The following is a 16,986-nucleotide window of genomic DNA, read 5'->3' as shown; positions in this document are numbered from 1 at the left end:
TTTCATGTGATTGTGAAAAAAAATTAGTTGAAGTGTCCTAATTTTTTTTATAGTTCCAGTAATTGTACACGTTGTTTGAATAGATATCGGCACTTTGCGGCCTACAAAGAGCTAAATAAGCTACACCACAAAGCGGTTTGCAAAAACTTATTACACAATAAAGTACCCGCAAAATCACTCTATTTTGACATTGTGCAGGACTTAACTCAAGAACTATAGCAGCTACACTGAATGACACATTTGAAATCTGCTTTAAATGCTGTATAGGTGGATGGATTTTGAAATCTCTAGTTCAAATATTAAAGAAAATGTTTTCTCGAGGGGCATCTTCCCCTTAAGGGGAGATGGGCCAATGAAAACTTTTTCATTTATGGGAATAAAATGGTGAAATTTGGTATGCATGTGTGATTTGTTATGCTGGTATCATAACTGAAATTAGTTTTCTGCTATCTATTATAGTTTTCAAGTTACAATTGGCAGCCTGTAATGGTCATCCCCAAATTAATTACATAAGATTTTCACATCCACATGTTTACAAAGGCCCATTCTGTGCAATGTAGCTATTGGTTATTCTTTAAATGCTGAAATGAGCATAAAAATATTTAACTTTCCTATGCATATTGTCTTACTAACAACTTTTGCAAGAAACCAATTATAACTTTTTTATCAGATGCAGTTAAAGATGGACAGCTTTATTGCATTCATCAATGTTTCAACATCTAAGTGCAAAAGACAATGATTTTGTCTTCATTCATTGCGAAATCGCACTGGGATGACTGAAAGCAACTGCACGAAAAATGAAAGCTGAGAAAATGGAGCTCAAAGGTTCATTTGTTGTAAACGTCAAAATCTTTGCTTTGAGCACCCAAAACCCATATGGGATGTAGTCCTTTGCCTCTGAAGACAATTTTCTTTACATTTTGATGTAGTTTTTCACTTTCTTGCAGCAGTTTCATCTACCTTAGTTGCCTTTTTGATCATCGTGCATCCATCCGTCGTGCAGAGGTAGATGACAGCGCATTCAAAACGTCTGCTCTTGTGTGTCGTTGTGCAGCCTTTTTATTAGTGAGAGTAGGAGCTGAAATCTGCAGTTGAATATTTGATGCGAAAACTTCTGCTCTGCCGATGTCACGCTGCCGTCACGACCACACGCGGACGCACCGTCACCATCGCTCGTGGTTGTTTTCACCGTCGCTTGCGATCGTGCCTTCACCATCGCTCGCGGACGCGCGATCACCATAGCCGGCGGTCGCATCGACAGCACTGCGCACGTCAACGTCGTAGTAGTTGTAGGCCCCAACGCCGTAGTAGTCGCCGCGGTTGTATCCACTCTGTATGGGCGAGGAGGACATCAAGGCACTGTAGCAGCCACTAAAGATGAACGCCCCTCCTCCTTTGCCTCACCGTCCTGTCTCGCGCGCCACAGGAGAGGGCATGCATCCGGGCTGCATTGTTACAATCCGCCTTTTTCACGGTGCAATGGCGCATGCGCCCTGTCCTAGCAGATTAGTCGCAAAACATTTTGGAAGGTACGTGCGCGCGGCCTGATATCAAGCAAAAGTACCCGGGGGAAAAAAAAGAAAAAGAGCATGGACATGCACTGCAGGGAACACTTGCGACTTGTACTGCTTTGGAACTGCCCTGGTCAGTTGCTCTGTATACACGTCGGTGTGGTGCCAAAAATGTGCGTAGCGCAAGACTGCAACTCCACTTTGAAACAGATAGCAGCCAGAGCCTTGTCCGGATTGCACAGTGAACCACGTAGTTGCCGCCTTGTATTGACAGCTGTCAACATTATCGATAAAGCCCTGCGTTACACTTGGACGACACTTCAAAACATCATGTTGCTGACGCAGTCTTCTTGCAGCGTTGGCCCTCTCTTGCTGTTGGTGGCAGCGCATTTCCTGACTTCACGTACTTGTTAAGGCACGGTAACACTGGGTCGATACAAGACTGACATGATGCTGACGCCAATGATTGGCTGACTACTCGGCACAGTGTGTCGCTGAGACTATTTGATCACAATAGGCCGACAACGGCGCAACCAATGGGCGCGAGTTGTAGCGCGACAGGCTTTCTTGTCGATGGCAATGATAAAATCAGCATGTCGACCATGATCGCTCAATCGAACCCTGCACGATCGGCCGTCAAACTGACAGTGCGATAGCCGCAGTCCATTCGCTTGTATATATAGTTATTCGTGCTCAAAATGTGTCGACATGCCTCCGAAGTTGAAATGCACAAGCTTCAGTCCTCCCAAGCCATGCACATGAAGTTTGGGCCAATGTTGATCCTGTTTAGCGAAGGTTGGGTTAGGCCTGGCCCGTCGAGTTTATGCACCCGCTACTGGTGGAGCTGAACGAAAAAAGTAAGTAGCTAAGACGAAGGAAACTGATCTTATACTTCAGTTGTGACCCTATAGTGATTTGATATCAACTACACCTCGCATGGCACGTACACAATAAGCGGCGAGAGGCGACGCAGTACTGTGCCAACATCCTGTACTTAAGTCAATATTCTTGAAGGCTGCCAGTCACATTCGCTACGTGGAGGGTGGGTCTGTATGTATTCTTATGCTGGCACATTTCTTAATTCCAGAGAAGCGCTATTTACTTCTGCGTCAAACGGGAAAGAAGAGACAGTGCATTTGGTACAGCAGCATAAACTAGCTCAGTTACCGATGGTGTCAGCAATGGCATCCACGTTTTCATGATAACTACAGGGCCTATAAGTGAGGGCTTATGCCGAGCACAGTTTTTTCTAATGACACCTTATGGCACACGCAAACTGCAACTATGATGAAATTAAACAAAAGCGAGAATCAGTAATAGCAGCCTGTAATGTATGTCTGGATCACAGTTGCCATTGTTTAAGTGGCTCAGTCGTTCATATCGACTTGTTTCCGGGTGGAACAACGCGGCTCATATGCGCAGATATGTATGTTTTGCCAGCGGCCATGGTTTTGCTATGTTTTGACATTTCATATCAATGACGCACCGTTTCCACAATATCCGAAGCTAGCAGCGATTTTTAGCTGTAGATGCCAATGTAAACATACGCATTGCTTTGGCCTGTGCTTTCTAGCCTGTGCTAGAAAGCTTCTTGAATATGTGAAATGTTTAATGAATGTGTAAAAGGAATACGAAATGCGAGGTGCAAATGCTGGCATCAGCGACAGCAAACTCCGTCAGCCACGTCGGCATACAGAACTCGGCCTGCCTTTATCGGCTGCACTTTTAGCACAGCAGTGCAATTGGGTTTGTTCACCCAGTGATTGATGGTTGAACGACATGCTGCCCAGGAGAAGCCATTGATAATGATCGCTGTCCACGAAGCGCACAACCAACGCGCACTCAACTTGGCTGCAGATACACAAATCAACCGGTGAAAGCCCCCACACCCTTCGAAAACGTTTCCAGCGACGTCCGTTAGAGGGCAGCACAGGAACATAAAAAAGTTGGATTGCTAGTAGGTACAGCGAGCCATGCCGTTTCTCGCGACTCGACGTTTCTGCGCAGGCGCAAGTAAGAACGCGTGCGAGAGAGAAAATCTGGGGGCCTTTGCTCCTTCAATATGCAACTCTGCCTAGGCACTACAGCGGAGGTTTCTTAGCGCCTGTTGTATGCATCCCTTAGACACACCGGCATTGCGGAGCGCGGTCGAGTTTGTTTACGCTCGGCCGCTGGCTGCCCGCGTGGTCAGGCAGTAGGCACGGACGCCCCATTTAGTGATCGCTGTTTCTGGAGGGGCAAGGTTCTGACTGGTGTTGTATAAGTCGTGGGTTGCTTTTGTTGTTGTGACGATAGATTGTATTTTTTACAAGCACTGCTCCAGGAAGGGCACATGTAACTGGCAAACGGAGGCCTCAGGAGAGCACCTGAGGTTATAATAAAGCAGGTGGCGCAGGATCTCCAGGGCACTCAAGGGGTAGCAGGGGGATCAAAGCTGGAAGCAGAGCGGCCCTTGGGTTGGGGCCATGGAGGCGACGCTATCAACCGCGAGGGTGGAGTGAAGAGTGGCTGGCTTTACTTAATTTGTACTGCCGATATGAAGATATTGTTGAAGTGACATGAAACCATATCATCTCTCACCAACTCCCAAATTCACCAAATTGGACTATTTTCTCATTCAAGTTTGCTTTTCTCGACTGGCCAATAATTGGGAAAATTCTGCAGCCGCTTTTCTTGTAAGCAAAATTAATTGGTGCTTGTACTTATTTCCATGAAAGGTCAAATTTCAATACAGCGAAATTTCGATATAAAATAGCAACTTGCCAATTTCACCGACTTCATTATATATAGAAGTTTACTGTATAACAGAATATTTTTCTCACTTAGTTTGATTTGTCTGTGGTACCCCTGCAACAAATTTTGCTTTTAATGGACTATTATATTAACTACAATGGACAAAATTTCGGGGAAACTTTGTCTAGATGATACCTACATACAATTCACTTTACTGCAGCAATGGTGTGTGCTGCAATGCACTGCATGCAGTTTTTATGGCTACTGGCTGGAAATGTGAAAATGTGATTTCTCTAAATGAAGAAATACAGTAGAACCCCGCTGTTATGTCCCTCACTGCTGCGTTTTCCCGGCTGCTACGTCGTTTTCATCCGGTCCCGGCATAGCTTCCATAGGATCCAATGTATAAGGAACCCCGCTGTTACATAGTAGCTGTGAAAACGTTCTCGCATGATGTGTCGCAACCCGAACCCGCCTGGGCTAAAGTAGGCAACGCGCTCCAACCGCCATTTTGGCTTTTGACGAGTTTTGACCGGGCTTGTCCGGGCTTGGCTATGGAACTGGCTGCAAAAAGCCGCACGCCAGTTCGAGAGGCCGCCACTAGGTGGCCATTCGTGAAAAATGCTCTCACTATCATCACTGTGATTACGGTCACCGCATGGTTTGTTGGACGGGTCGACTCACGGAGGAAGGAAACTCGGGAGAGGCCCTGACGTCACTCTTTGTGAAGCTATAGCTAAAGGGAAGCCGGAAGTTGGCGTTGCTCATGGCGTTGCTCTGCCTATCGGGCCAGCTCTCCTCTCTTGTTTACATTTCTTGCGAGACCACGCCGTGCTGCGTGCATCCGGGCTGCTCGGACGCGCGCGCTCCGCAGCAATACTAAACAATCGTTAGCACGTTAGCATGATTACGCCAAAGAGGGCAACATTTCCCGCGGATATTCCTTCGTCCGTTGCCATTGCCGTGGCGCGGTGACGACGAGGAGCACCAGCCGCATGATGCCGGGGAGTTGCCAAATCCTAGATTTGGAGAAGCCGTCGCAGCTCTGGACCTCCTCCGCAGGTACGTCGCACCTCACAGCGACGCTGACAGCAATGCCGCCTTCCAGGCTATTGAGAAACGTGTGGTGATTTCTAGCGAGCGAAAGAAACGGCAAGCCACCATTCTAGACTTTTTTAAGTTCTAAGCGCACTCTGTGGAAATAAATTGTCTGCAGTTGAAGCTGCACTTTTTTCATTCATTTTCGGAGCTTTCCTCACTGTTGCGTTTTCCCGGTTGTTACGTTTTTTTTCCTCGGTCCGGTGAAAAACGTATGAACGGGGTTCCACTGTACACTAGCAGTGAGCTTCCCATAATGTCATGCTGTGCACTGCTATGCCGGCTAATGGAGAGTTTTTTGGAAGACCACACAAGATGCCATATTTACTGGAATCTATCGCGCATTTTTTTTCGTGACAAACCCGGTCCAAAAATTGTGTGCGTGTTAGAATCGAGCACTACCTTAAATCTGAATTACCATATCGCCATTGGAATTTCATTATGGCTGTCTTGTATGCACTTCGAGCCTAGCTGCCGTAGTTTCCTCCATGTACTATATGTAGCACGTGTGCTTAGGTTTGTCCACCGTCTTCTCATTTTCTGCATTTGCTCAATCAGAATGGAAGTGCCAACTGCGAAGACACGCAGAGTTCATCATGATGCCGCAATTAAAAGGAAAATGATCACGCACGCAGAGGCGGATGAAAATCTGGCTGCATCACGGGCATTCGGAGTTCTCGAAACTTGTGTGCTGGACTGGCGCAAATGGGAAGAGAGGCATTCTACTCCAGCAGCTGCTGTGTACAGCGCAGCCACTATCTTGAAAGTGATCTGCAATGGGGACAGTCTATGCGTGTAGGTGCATGTGTACTCGTCACTTCATTCGCGTTGAAGCGAAAGGCAGCAAGAAGGACGATTTGCTTGCTCCTCCTACTGCACTTCCTCACTCCAGCGTTTTGAGAGTGAGTTTCTGCGGTTGTTGAGTCAGACATGTTTGCTTGTGTGAGCGTAACACCATGCTTGTTGATTTTGTTAGTGACTGTTCAGTGCTTGTGAGTGAGATTGTTAATTTCCTGGTGCATGCAGTGCAATATTATTTGGCTTGTATGTTCGCAGGACCTTCGTTAATAGATTGGCAATGTTTTTTATTGCGATAGCAATTACAGTGGAATCTCTATAATTCGAACTCGAAAGGGCCTGAAAATTTGTTAAAGCTAAAAAAAGTTCGAATTAAAAGGAGTTGTTTTCGAAGTATTCGTGCACCATAGTACAATGCACAAATGGCGCAAGTCGTGAAATATTGCGTTGCGCAAGCTCACAACAAGCGAGGACCACGAAACTGCTCATGCCGGCTAACTCTTGCATCCTGATAACGGCAGAAAATGAAACTTCGAGGAGCGGGCTAAGCTGGTGGCGCCAGCACAGAGGTGTGCGCGCATGGAGACCGTTGAAAATGAGGGAGTTGATGGGGAGGGCAAGGGGAGCGTAGTTGCGAGCGGGCAGCGTTCTCTCCAGCTGCAACAGCGCAGTCGCGTGACCGTACCTTAAGAGCAATCTGTGTTGGTGACAGTCTAGGCACGTTGGTGGCTCGTAGCTGTATGCGTGCTGTGTGTCCTCGGCTCTCGATTTGCACTGAAGCGATACAGCATGAATGCCACTTCACTCGCTGCTACTGCCACATTTCCTCACGTCAGTGTTTTGACAGCGAGTGTCCACCGTCATCGAGTGTGATAAATATTTAATGTGCATGCTGACGCTTATTAATTTAGTTAGCAAGTGTATGCTTAAATTTGATACGGTCGATAAATTTACCATCCTTACTTCATAAGGCTGTGTGCTAATTTGCTATCGCCATTGGTGCTTTGCCCCCCCTTTTTTTTTACTATGTTCAAAAAGTGTTTCAGGGCCCTTTTAATATGAATTATTGCATCCAGATCTTCAAAAGCAATCTGCTCTTCCGAGTCACTTTTGCTCTCAGCCATAATGTTTGCTTGAAAGGCAAAATTGCCATCCATCTGTTAATAGCACAAGATGTTCTTTCTGGGACAATCTTACGGTTTTTATTGGTAGCCTCCTGCTGGCTGTCGAGTAGAGGACATCTTTTCCTTTTGTGAAATTTTCTCCAGCTTGCATATTTCTGCAGAACTTATATGCAATTTATTTGAATCCACGACAATATCTTTATTTTTCACAGAATATAGAATATGTTGATGCGATTTAAGAATTTGGTTGGTAGATTGGAGGAGCTATTTCCTACTGCTCCATGTAATTAAAAACATGCCTTAAGATGGGCTACAATGACTTATTAAACGGACACTAAAGGTTACTAGAAAGTCAAGTTAAAGTGATAAAGCAATGCTCCAGAAAGTCTAAGGCGTCAATATACTCGCGAACAGAGCTTTAGTAAACGAGAAATTGAGGTGAATGCATGACACGATTTGAGACCCCCCAGCGACATTCCGGTACTAGCCCGATGACGAAAGCACTCCTCATCATGTTTTATGTCACTAGTACTCAACTACTCGTATTAAAAAGATAATTTCATTAGATTATAAGACGGAAGAAAATGCTACTTGTCACTTCTATTCGATTCTAAGAAAAAATAACATTTTGACATTACCCTTGAGTAGTATGGGTGATCGAAAGGTTTAGTTTTCGCTCGACTCTGCGTGCTCGACTTTGCGGCGCATGCACTTTGGAGTTTCAGTTGTTTCTTTATCGCGTCGTGCTGTGGCGGTCCTGCTGGTTTGCGAAACTTGCATTTGGAACAAGCAGCGAGAATGCCACGTACATGTGATGTCGTGGGATGCGCGAACGGTCCGTGGAACTTGGCCAAGGGCAGCAGCGGCGAATCCAACGTTACTTATCACTGTGTGCTAACGAGTGAACCTCTCCGTTCGAAGTGGTTAAGTGCCGTACCTCTGCCACAGCGCGCTGGCAAATAGCCGAAAAATCACGTAGTGTGCTCGCTGCACTTTCGTCCAGAGGATTACGAGTTCAACGCCGACTTACTTCAGTCGCGTGGAGTGCTTTTCAAAGCAGGCCGCCGTTGTAGTAGTACTCAACGACGCCGGCAGCGCGAGCCCTCAGCAGTAGGTCACGTTCATCAGTGCTTAAATCGCTAAACTCGAGCCCAGCATCGCGAGCCAATGTGTCGTCAGGGTCGTCCATCGCAACGAGCGTCGAAGTTGGCGTCATAAAATAAAGAACCAGCTTATCATCACGCTGCTGTCGGCTCTGTCTTTTTCCCGGCGCGCATTTGCGTTTTGTGCAGAAAAGCTGTAGCGCCGTCTGCGGGAGCCGTTTTACTCACCGACGGTGTAACGTCACTATGAGACCATGACGTCAACACTCCTCGATCGGAGGGTGGGTGATTTGAACTGTGCTAGAGGTACGCGGACGCTTCAGAACCCGTTTTCTCTTAAAATAAGTCTTTTCTTCGCACGAAACAAGCGTTTCGAGGTTTCTGGGATGGTATTTCAACAGTCCACATTGACTTAATATTAACCTTTAGTGTCCCTTTAACTGGCTGGCAGAAGCAGCTATCCCTATCTAGTGTATCAACAGTACCTTACTAAGAGGGGTGGAAAGTTAGATAGTGGCTTTACAGGAGCAGCATGCTCATTTAGCTACATATTTAAGTGGGTGAATGTGATTTTTAAATTGACACCAGTGACTTACAGCAAGGCAGAAATAGCAAGGAAAGAAATAATGCCAATCAAGGTAACTGACAATCTTTTGAAGCCTTGTGGAGAGATGAAAAGGACTGTGGCTTAGCAACAAAGGTAATGACAGCAGCATGGTCAGTTTGTTGGTGTTTGTTTATCATGTTAGCTTATGCCTCTATTAGGTGGGCAGATTCACTGTTACTTGGAGGGAGTGCGATTCATTGCAGTGAAATATGTAGCATCGATAGTTCTTCATAAGTAGTACTCAATGTAGGGTCAGTAATAGTGTTTTAGTTTGGCATTTTTACGCTCCACTTAGCAGCTGAGTGGAGCGGAAGTGCATGCACCCTCCGCTTAGCCGCAAGTGGGCTAGCGGAGCGAGAAACACTGTCTGCTTACAAGCTGCCTGAGCGGAGCGTTGCTGCCATCTTTCACTAGCAAGAGTGGTCGACGCGTGCGCTCTCTCTTGCACACTCATTGAGGCACCTTGCTTGCCTCGCTCTTTCCAAGATGGCTGCCTCCAGTGACATGTCCTCAACCATGCCATGCACTTCAACCACGCCTTTATGTTCGTCTGCGCAATGCAAGCCATGAAAGCGATTTCGCATAGACAAATATTTGTTTGCTAAAAGAACTTGAAAGTGCTGACCCATTTGAAAACTCCACAGAATGGGAGATGTAGTGCGCGCTGTGCAGCATGTTGGCATCAGAAATAATGGGATTGGATACGGAATGCAAGCTCGCTGGCTATCATGTGGCGTTCCCCAAAACTGCGGTTTTTCACTGGATAATATGGACTGGTAATGCATTACAAGCACATGTCTACATGCTTCATGGACAGATAAGTTGGATATATTTGGTTTACTCTATGAAAGTGTTCATTGGGTGTTTTTTTTTTTTCATTACTGTGAATTTGGCCAGAGGGCGCTGCAACTACAAAATCAGGAAAGAAACAATTTATGATAACTCAAAGGGAAACTCATTACTTTCCAAAGCGAGATCAGGATGCCTTAGAACACGCACCTATAAAGTGATATATAAGAAGGAAGAAGAAGCATATGCGTGCTGCATTAAATCTATGGAGACGATGGAGCATGTTTTATTAGAATGTGAAGATTATCTGCCCAGCGGTCGATTTAGGCACCACTGGCCTCCTTGAAGCCCTTGGGTTCAGTGAGAGCAAGGGGAAAGTAAACATGTCCACAGTAGAGATTATTAAGAGGCGATTGGAAGAAGGTGGAAGAAAAGTAGGGAAACGACAAAAAACTGAGACTTACAAAAACAAAGTTCACAATAGGGGGTCACAAAATTTGGTTATGGGAATTCATCGTGGGGTTTTTATCCTTTTCTTTTTTAACCTAGGTAGGACATTAGGCAGTATAATTGCGAGAGCCTGGTGGCGCAACCCATCGCCCCGTTCCAAAGGGGACACTCATAACATCCATCCATCCATCCATCCATGCATCCGTCCCCTCTGCTACGCTACACGCATAACAAAAGTGTGAAAATCGCCCGCCGCTCCGCTGTGGCTTACCAGAGTGGATCGTAAAGGCGCTCAACTAAACCTCCTAATTTTCTGCTTGCCGTAGATTTACAGTCAACGTCCTATTCTTCAGACTCCCTGAGGTTGCAGGGAAAGCATCCTAAAAATCGGGCAGTCGAATAAAATGAATGCATGCCTTTTACCGCTCCCAAGGGCACAAATAGCCACAGACACGTCCTAAATAGCTCCGAATGGCCCTAAATAGCCTGCCAGTACAGTTTTTAGGCATATTGGTGCATGTAGTGTGCCAAGAGACTGTGTGTGCACATGTGTATAATTAAGGAATACCTACTGTGCCTGCCCTGTGTCAATTGCCCCCTTCACACTCTTGATATGCTTTACCGCAATAGTTTGCGTATGCTTCGCCGCGTAGCACTCCTGTGTTGAGGCGAAGCAGACTTTCGGAAACCAGCACCCCGCAAGGTGTTGCTTTCCGAGCTGCGGAGTTATTGGCGAGGATAACAAAGGGGGAATCAGTGCCATTTATGACAGCGGCGAATTCTTTCAATGAAAAACACGGCGCCGAACAGCTAGTAGCTTGGTAGCAAACGTTCAAGCAGGTAGGCCTCGCATTTCCGGGGTGGTGGCTACGGCTGCCAGTGAATCTGCGTGCAAGAGCATCTGTTCAAGGCAGCGAGATAATAAAAATGGCAGCTGCGGTGGTGGCTTCGATTATGCTGTTTCGGACCTGCGGTCATGGCAACAAGTCCGGAAAATAGGACGGCGAAAGGTGTTTGAATTGGAAATTTCATACGTTCTTTTACATTGACTCTGTGGGGTACATGGCGGTGTAGTGAAGGTGTCCGAATTATCGAGTATGCCCAAAAAATCGGCCGCCTGGAAAATCGATCGTTGATTGTATGTCTGAGCTCGTGATGATTGAGTGTGTTGATGTGATTGCAGTGAATTTATGTTAATATTCAGCTAAACACTTCTTAAATATAATGTAGTGTTATTATGCAAACATTCTAATAACAAATTTATAATGTGCCTGCAGATCTTCCTATTGACATTGGCATCAACTTCAGATGACTTTTATTGCTCGTGTAGCAGCATGCTGCCAAATTAAGTCTGCCAAAGTAATGAGCAAAACGAGAACAAGGTGAAAGCGGGAGCAAACATTCTGACAAGTGGACTTGTCTTTTTCAAGGTCTTCAAAAAGTCAAGTCCACTTGTTGAAACGTTGGCTCCCGCTTTCACCTTGTTTTTGTTTTGTCATCGTCTTAAATTTCCATCTCCCGCTTTCCCCCTGTTTTCCCTGGAAGTCTGCCAAAGTGGTATTCACTGCTGCAGCATGCATCTATTCGAGTGAATAAATTGGCCCTTGTGGCTGTGGCGTTACATTTGAAAAAAAAAAACTTTTTCTCAGTGCGTTGACTTATGCATACTAGCCTAGAATTGAGACTGGTCTAGGTTTGAATGAGTATGCGATGGCTGACTCATAATTGTGGCTCACAGTACTAGTAAAAAAAGGTTGAAAGGCACAAGACCGCACTTCTTGCCAATATGAACATGCTTTATGGGCATGCACTTCTGAACTGAAGCTATACTAGCATTGTCTGACAGTTGTGGTGTCATGGGCTGTTGAAAGTTTGGCTGATTAGGGAACCATTCCAACTTTCGTATGTCTTGACTGATTGCAGACAAATTGCTTCAGTGCACAGTATGTATGGAGGAATTCAAGACTGGTGAACAAGTCAAGCGACTTCCCTGCCAGCATCACTTTCATCCAGACTGCATTGTACCCTGGCTGGAACTGGTCAGTGCACACGCTGTGTTGGGCACATTTAAGAATGTGCCTTAGCTGTAAGGGTTGACACACAAAGTACATCGGTGTTATTTTGCAGTTATACAGGTTTCCACATGTATATACAATTACACATGTTCTTATAAGCATGAACTCTTATAAAAGCATCCATAGCAATAGCTGATCATTGTTCCAGTCAAGGAGCTGTGTGCTGCCCGACTTTGTGAGTATTGTATCACATACATTTTGATAAGAAACTTTCATGAACCTGACAGCCGGCAGTCAGGCGATTCTTGTTTTTGGCCACCATTGTAAGAGATAGACATGGGCAGGCTCCAATAAATGGTTGCCTGCTTCACTGTGTGCTTGTATGTTTTGTGCTGTCTGCCCAGCTTTTCGTCACGAAAATTCAACATGCCAATTGACAGCTGCATATGGCTATGCAAGCAGTGTGTGTCTGTGTACAGTTCTGACCATAAGGTACACATGAGGGCACGAAATGCAATACAGCTTGCAATGCATTAACTTACTTGTGAACTCGGCCACTTCATGGCCGTGCCGATTATTTGTCCATATTTCATACTAATTGTAAGAGTGAAGTGCAGCATCTTTGATTCACTAGTCACGCAGTATATTTAAGGGATTGTGTACTGCTCACAAGTGCCTAATTATTACTTAATCTGTTGTTCACACTCGGGAGATAAAGCACAATCGTAATGAGCTCCCTCACTTGCCTAAAGCCATGCAGATGACAGAAGTCATGTCATGTCTCTTGAGCCAAGGATGGTATGCCAGGCACTGGTGGCTGCAACAAACTGACCCGATCTTATAGCTGAACACCCTAGCATTTGTGTTTGCGATGGCAATTCTGTGCTAGATGACTGCGTGATTGCTACACCAGTACACGGGGTATCACAGCATACTGCACTTCTTAGTTTGCTCTGATAAAATCCAGAATGACATAAATCTTGACAAAAGTTGTAGCTCCTGGAGTTGAGGCCTCTCCTTGTCGCCACTTTTGTTTTGCTGTAGCAAATGACACCTTTGTGAATAAGCACTACTTGCCTGCATGCCCATTCTTCATGATAGTGGCAAGCACCTAGTGAAAGCAGATTTGTTGGCATTATGCAAAAGTTTTATAACATTTAACCACTACCATTGTCAACTGTAGTAATCTGTATTAAAGGCCTCTTGCCAGGTTTGGGCATGGTACATAAAAAAAATTAAAATGAAGCCTGGTGCCGATGTAGTCATGCTGTTGGGATGGTTTCTGCAAAATATTGCACCATCTATGCCTTAAAAAAAATAAAGTGAAAGTCTATGCACACACTTCTGGATGCAGCCTGAGTCCATGCCATATGACTTTGTAGGATGACACTCTTGTGGGATCATGGAGATGAACTACAACAAATAAATAAAATAATGAGGGACAGGCGTTGTTCTCGACTGTTTATATTGTGATAGCATCATTCATCAAATAGTGACTTTTTGCATGCGGAGCTGCTTCAATTGGAAGAAACCAATAACAGATCACAGTAAAGCTGGCACTCTGTTGCTAGGCGCCTTGAGGGAATGAGTATTTGTGGTGTTCAAAGAAGCAAACAACTAATATGCACGGTCAAATTTGTACATTCTTTTTTATGCATTATTAAGGCAAACTGTCAGAATAAGTCGATTACATATGTTCATGCCTCACTGATTTAGCACTTCCTACAGGACTTTCTATGGGGGAACTCATGCATTGATTTTCTAAGTTCTGAAGTGAAGAGACGGAAATGAAGAAGGGCTGGGAGGTCAATCAGAGGCGTGTCTGGTTTGCTACCCTTCACGAGGGAAAGGAAGTAAACACGTTAAAAGAGACATGTCGACATGTCTCCAACGTTGTTGCTTTCTGCAACAGTGACACATGTGGCTAATCCAGGCTAATCACAGAACTGTACCATAACCAGAACAAAGTGTGTGTATATAAACTATACAGCATTGGAGGTAGAAGATACCGCAGAAAGGTATCGTAGGAGTGATTCTTCAAGGGATGGCGGCAAGTATGTGTAATGATTATTTGCGTTATTGCAAAATACAATCCCCTCGTGCAATTTTCTTGTTGGAAGTTCGAAGGGTAAGCTCAGATGATTTTTTTTTAAGGAATGCGCGGGCCAGTGTTTCGATTGACTGTTGATAATAATCTTGCTTTTGGCTTGCAGCACGGTACATGCCCTATCTGCCGCAAGCTGCTGAATGAGGAGGCTGGGTCGGAATCTGCTTCTGCAGCCGGAAGCAGCACCAGTTCAGGCCCGTCAAGGGCAGCAGGTGCAGGGCCATTGCCGCGCTCTCAGAGTGACCGTCATGATGCAGCCATGGCAGCACTGTTGCGCATGCATGGGGCACCCAGAAGTGCCCGCTCATCCCATCTACCACCTCCTGCGGCCTCAGCCTCTTCGTCCTCGTCCTCTACCTCCTCGCAGCCACCGACGAGCAGAGCTCGACGGCAGTCGCCTGCAAACTCTACGTCATCGCGGCGAGGAAGCCACCCGGGCGGCAACCAGTACTCGGTGTACGACTTCAACGACGAGTGTGACTGAAACTTCTTGAGACGCCAGCAAACACCCCCATGGAACTCCACAAGAAAAACACTTTTCCCCCTCTCCCATCGGTGTGTTGCAGCTGGGACTGCAGTGCCGTGGAGAGAGAAGACTAGATTGATTGCAAAGAGGAAAAAAAGAAAGTGAAGCGTTTTTAGGGAGCAGGAGGTGTCTGAAAAAAAATGGCCATGGAGGCCCTGCCCTGGGCGTGGCCTAGTGTTCTACCCTTTCTCTTGTTGGACTTTGAAGAAGGGTTGTTGCTGTGTGTTTTTTCTCTGTCCTACTTGGCCTTGTATAGCTCGTAAAATTTATCTGACAGGAATGGCATCATTGCCTGTGGTGTGACGAGTGCAGCCGGTGTAAACTTGAGAGAATGTGGCAGACAGATGCCTGGAACTGATTTCAGTTTAGGCTAAGGCTTTTCCTCATCTGTTGCTCTGCAGGCTTGTTAATGCTGAGTCTGAGTACTTTCTTGCATTCTGTGGAGCAGGCAAGTTTTTCCGGTGCAGTGCTAGAGAAAGGTGGTATGGCTCCCGCGTGTTGGCTCGTGTGACTAGCCTGCATGTACACAGCTGGTGTGTGGGATCTTTACACAAAGCATGGCAGGCCATTATTGGCTCTGTGGGTAAACTTCCACAGATGGCTGCCTTCTTGGCAACTGTGTGACCTTAACTTTGCCTATGCCACGACTTCTGTCTAGTGAGCCTGAAGTAAATAAAAATGGGTGAGTGCCTGTGCTATGCTGCTCTGGGCTTTGGACGCTTTCTTTCTGGTGCTTTCTTTCTGCCACCGGCAGGTAAAGAGCAACCTGCCTGGCATATCACATTACATATGTAGCACTTAACATTAGTAAAAATTTCAGTGAAGTTCTCACATGAAATTCTCTGCAGTTACTGCAGCAAGTCTTGTGCAAATGCATTAAAGAGACACTAAAGAGAAATATTGAAATGGGGCTTAAATTGTTCTTTTGGAGCAGGTTGCTTTCTTTTTTTTTTTTTTACACAAAAAAGACTGTTGGAAATTTATACAAAAGTCTTGCATTATAATCCTAAACTGTGGTGCTGGTGAACGAAGTTGGTAAGAAGTTAATTTCTTTCTTTTTTTTTGAACAGAATACGCAGGCAGAAGCACCCAGGCATTGCATTTCAAATGCAGTACAATGATTATTGGCGAGCTATAAGTCTTAGCTAGCTGAATGCTGTCAAAACTAAAGTCGAGGAGAGCATGGTGCTGGGAATCCTGCCCTTTTGCTGGCTTAGCAAGACTATGCTGCTTCTGTAAAAACTGGCGAGTATGGTACTTTAGAGGTGTAATGTAGCGATCTAGCTTAACCTTTTGTGTTCATCTGTTGGCCGACTCGCAAGGATATTTGTTCCACTCGGACTTCGGTAAACACCTGACTTGTGGACGCTTGCGTGCAATGGTTCTTTTCTTTGTTGCAGCACTTCTTGCAAGCATATCAACAGTTGCAATTAGCAGGGTCAGCTTATGAGGACGGCACTGTTTTAATGGCACACATAGGGGAATTGGTACACACATATCGTGGTTCGAAGCACTGAAAATGATGTTTTCTTTGCGTGCATTTTACTGAAAGAACTTTGGAAAGTTTAACTAATCTAAAGGTGATTTTAGTTCTTCAGATATATTCTGCCTTCAGATGATAGACCTTGAATGAGAACGCTGAACAATGAAAACCGTAGAGAAGTATACCCTGCAGTGATCGGCCATTACGTGATACTGGCTGGAGACTACACTGTATGAGAGCCTCTGGAATAAAGTAAATTTTTGGAAGTAATTAAGTGTTCACACAAGACCTCTTTCTATGAGGCATCCAAAAATTCCTGATTGTAACAACTGTGAAGGGGGTAAACTCTCATGACTGCAAAGGGTTAATTTGGTTTTCTCTTTAGTGTTCCTTTAATTTGCCCTCGACACAATGCAGCATAACTCATTAAACTTGACAGTGCGTTCTTTTCTCGTAAACGGCAGGTAGTGACCTTGACAGCAAAACTGTTTATGGTGGGCACTGATCATGTAAAAAGTTCTAGGGTAAGTGCGCGAACGGGTTGGTATGGTTGCGATTTGTCTAAATAGTGTTGAAAGATTGCAGCATTGAGCTGGTACAAAAAAGTGAGGAAATCGGGTATGATCTTGGCTGGGCTTAAAA

The 16,986-nt window shown here is 45.4% G+C and overlaps 1 protein-coding gene across 2 annotated transcripts in view; it reads left to right on the top strand.

Annotated features, from left to right (window-relative positions):
* Nucleotides 1–15,585, top strand: part of Iru (E3 ubiquitin-protein ligase Iruka) — a 39,622-nt gene extending 24,037 nt beyond the window's left edge. For both annotated transcript variants that reach the window (XM_075684421.1, XM_075684420.1), the window contains exons 9-10: nt 12,137–12,252; nt 14,442–15,585. In XM_075684421.1, the coding sequence (XP_075540536.1) occupies nt 12,137–12,252; nt 14,442–14,819 (494 nt within the window). In that variant the 3' untranslated portion in view covers nt 14,820–15,585. The remainder of the gene's footprint in view (nt 1–12,136; nt 12,253–14,441) is intronic.
* Nucleotides 15,586–16,986: the final 1,401 nt, after the last annotated feature.

The sequence above is a fragment of the Dermacentor variabilis genome, chromosome 3 (genome assembly GCF_050947875.1).
Source record: "Dermacentor variabilis isolate Ectoservices chromosome 3, ASM5094787v1, whole genome shotgun sequence".
NCBI lineage: Eukaryota > Metazoa > Arthropoda > Arachnida > Ixodida > Ixodidae > Dermacentor > Dermacentor variabilis.
Note: the sequence above shows the minus strand (reverse complement) of the source record. Positions and strands in the feature narration are given on the sequence as shown.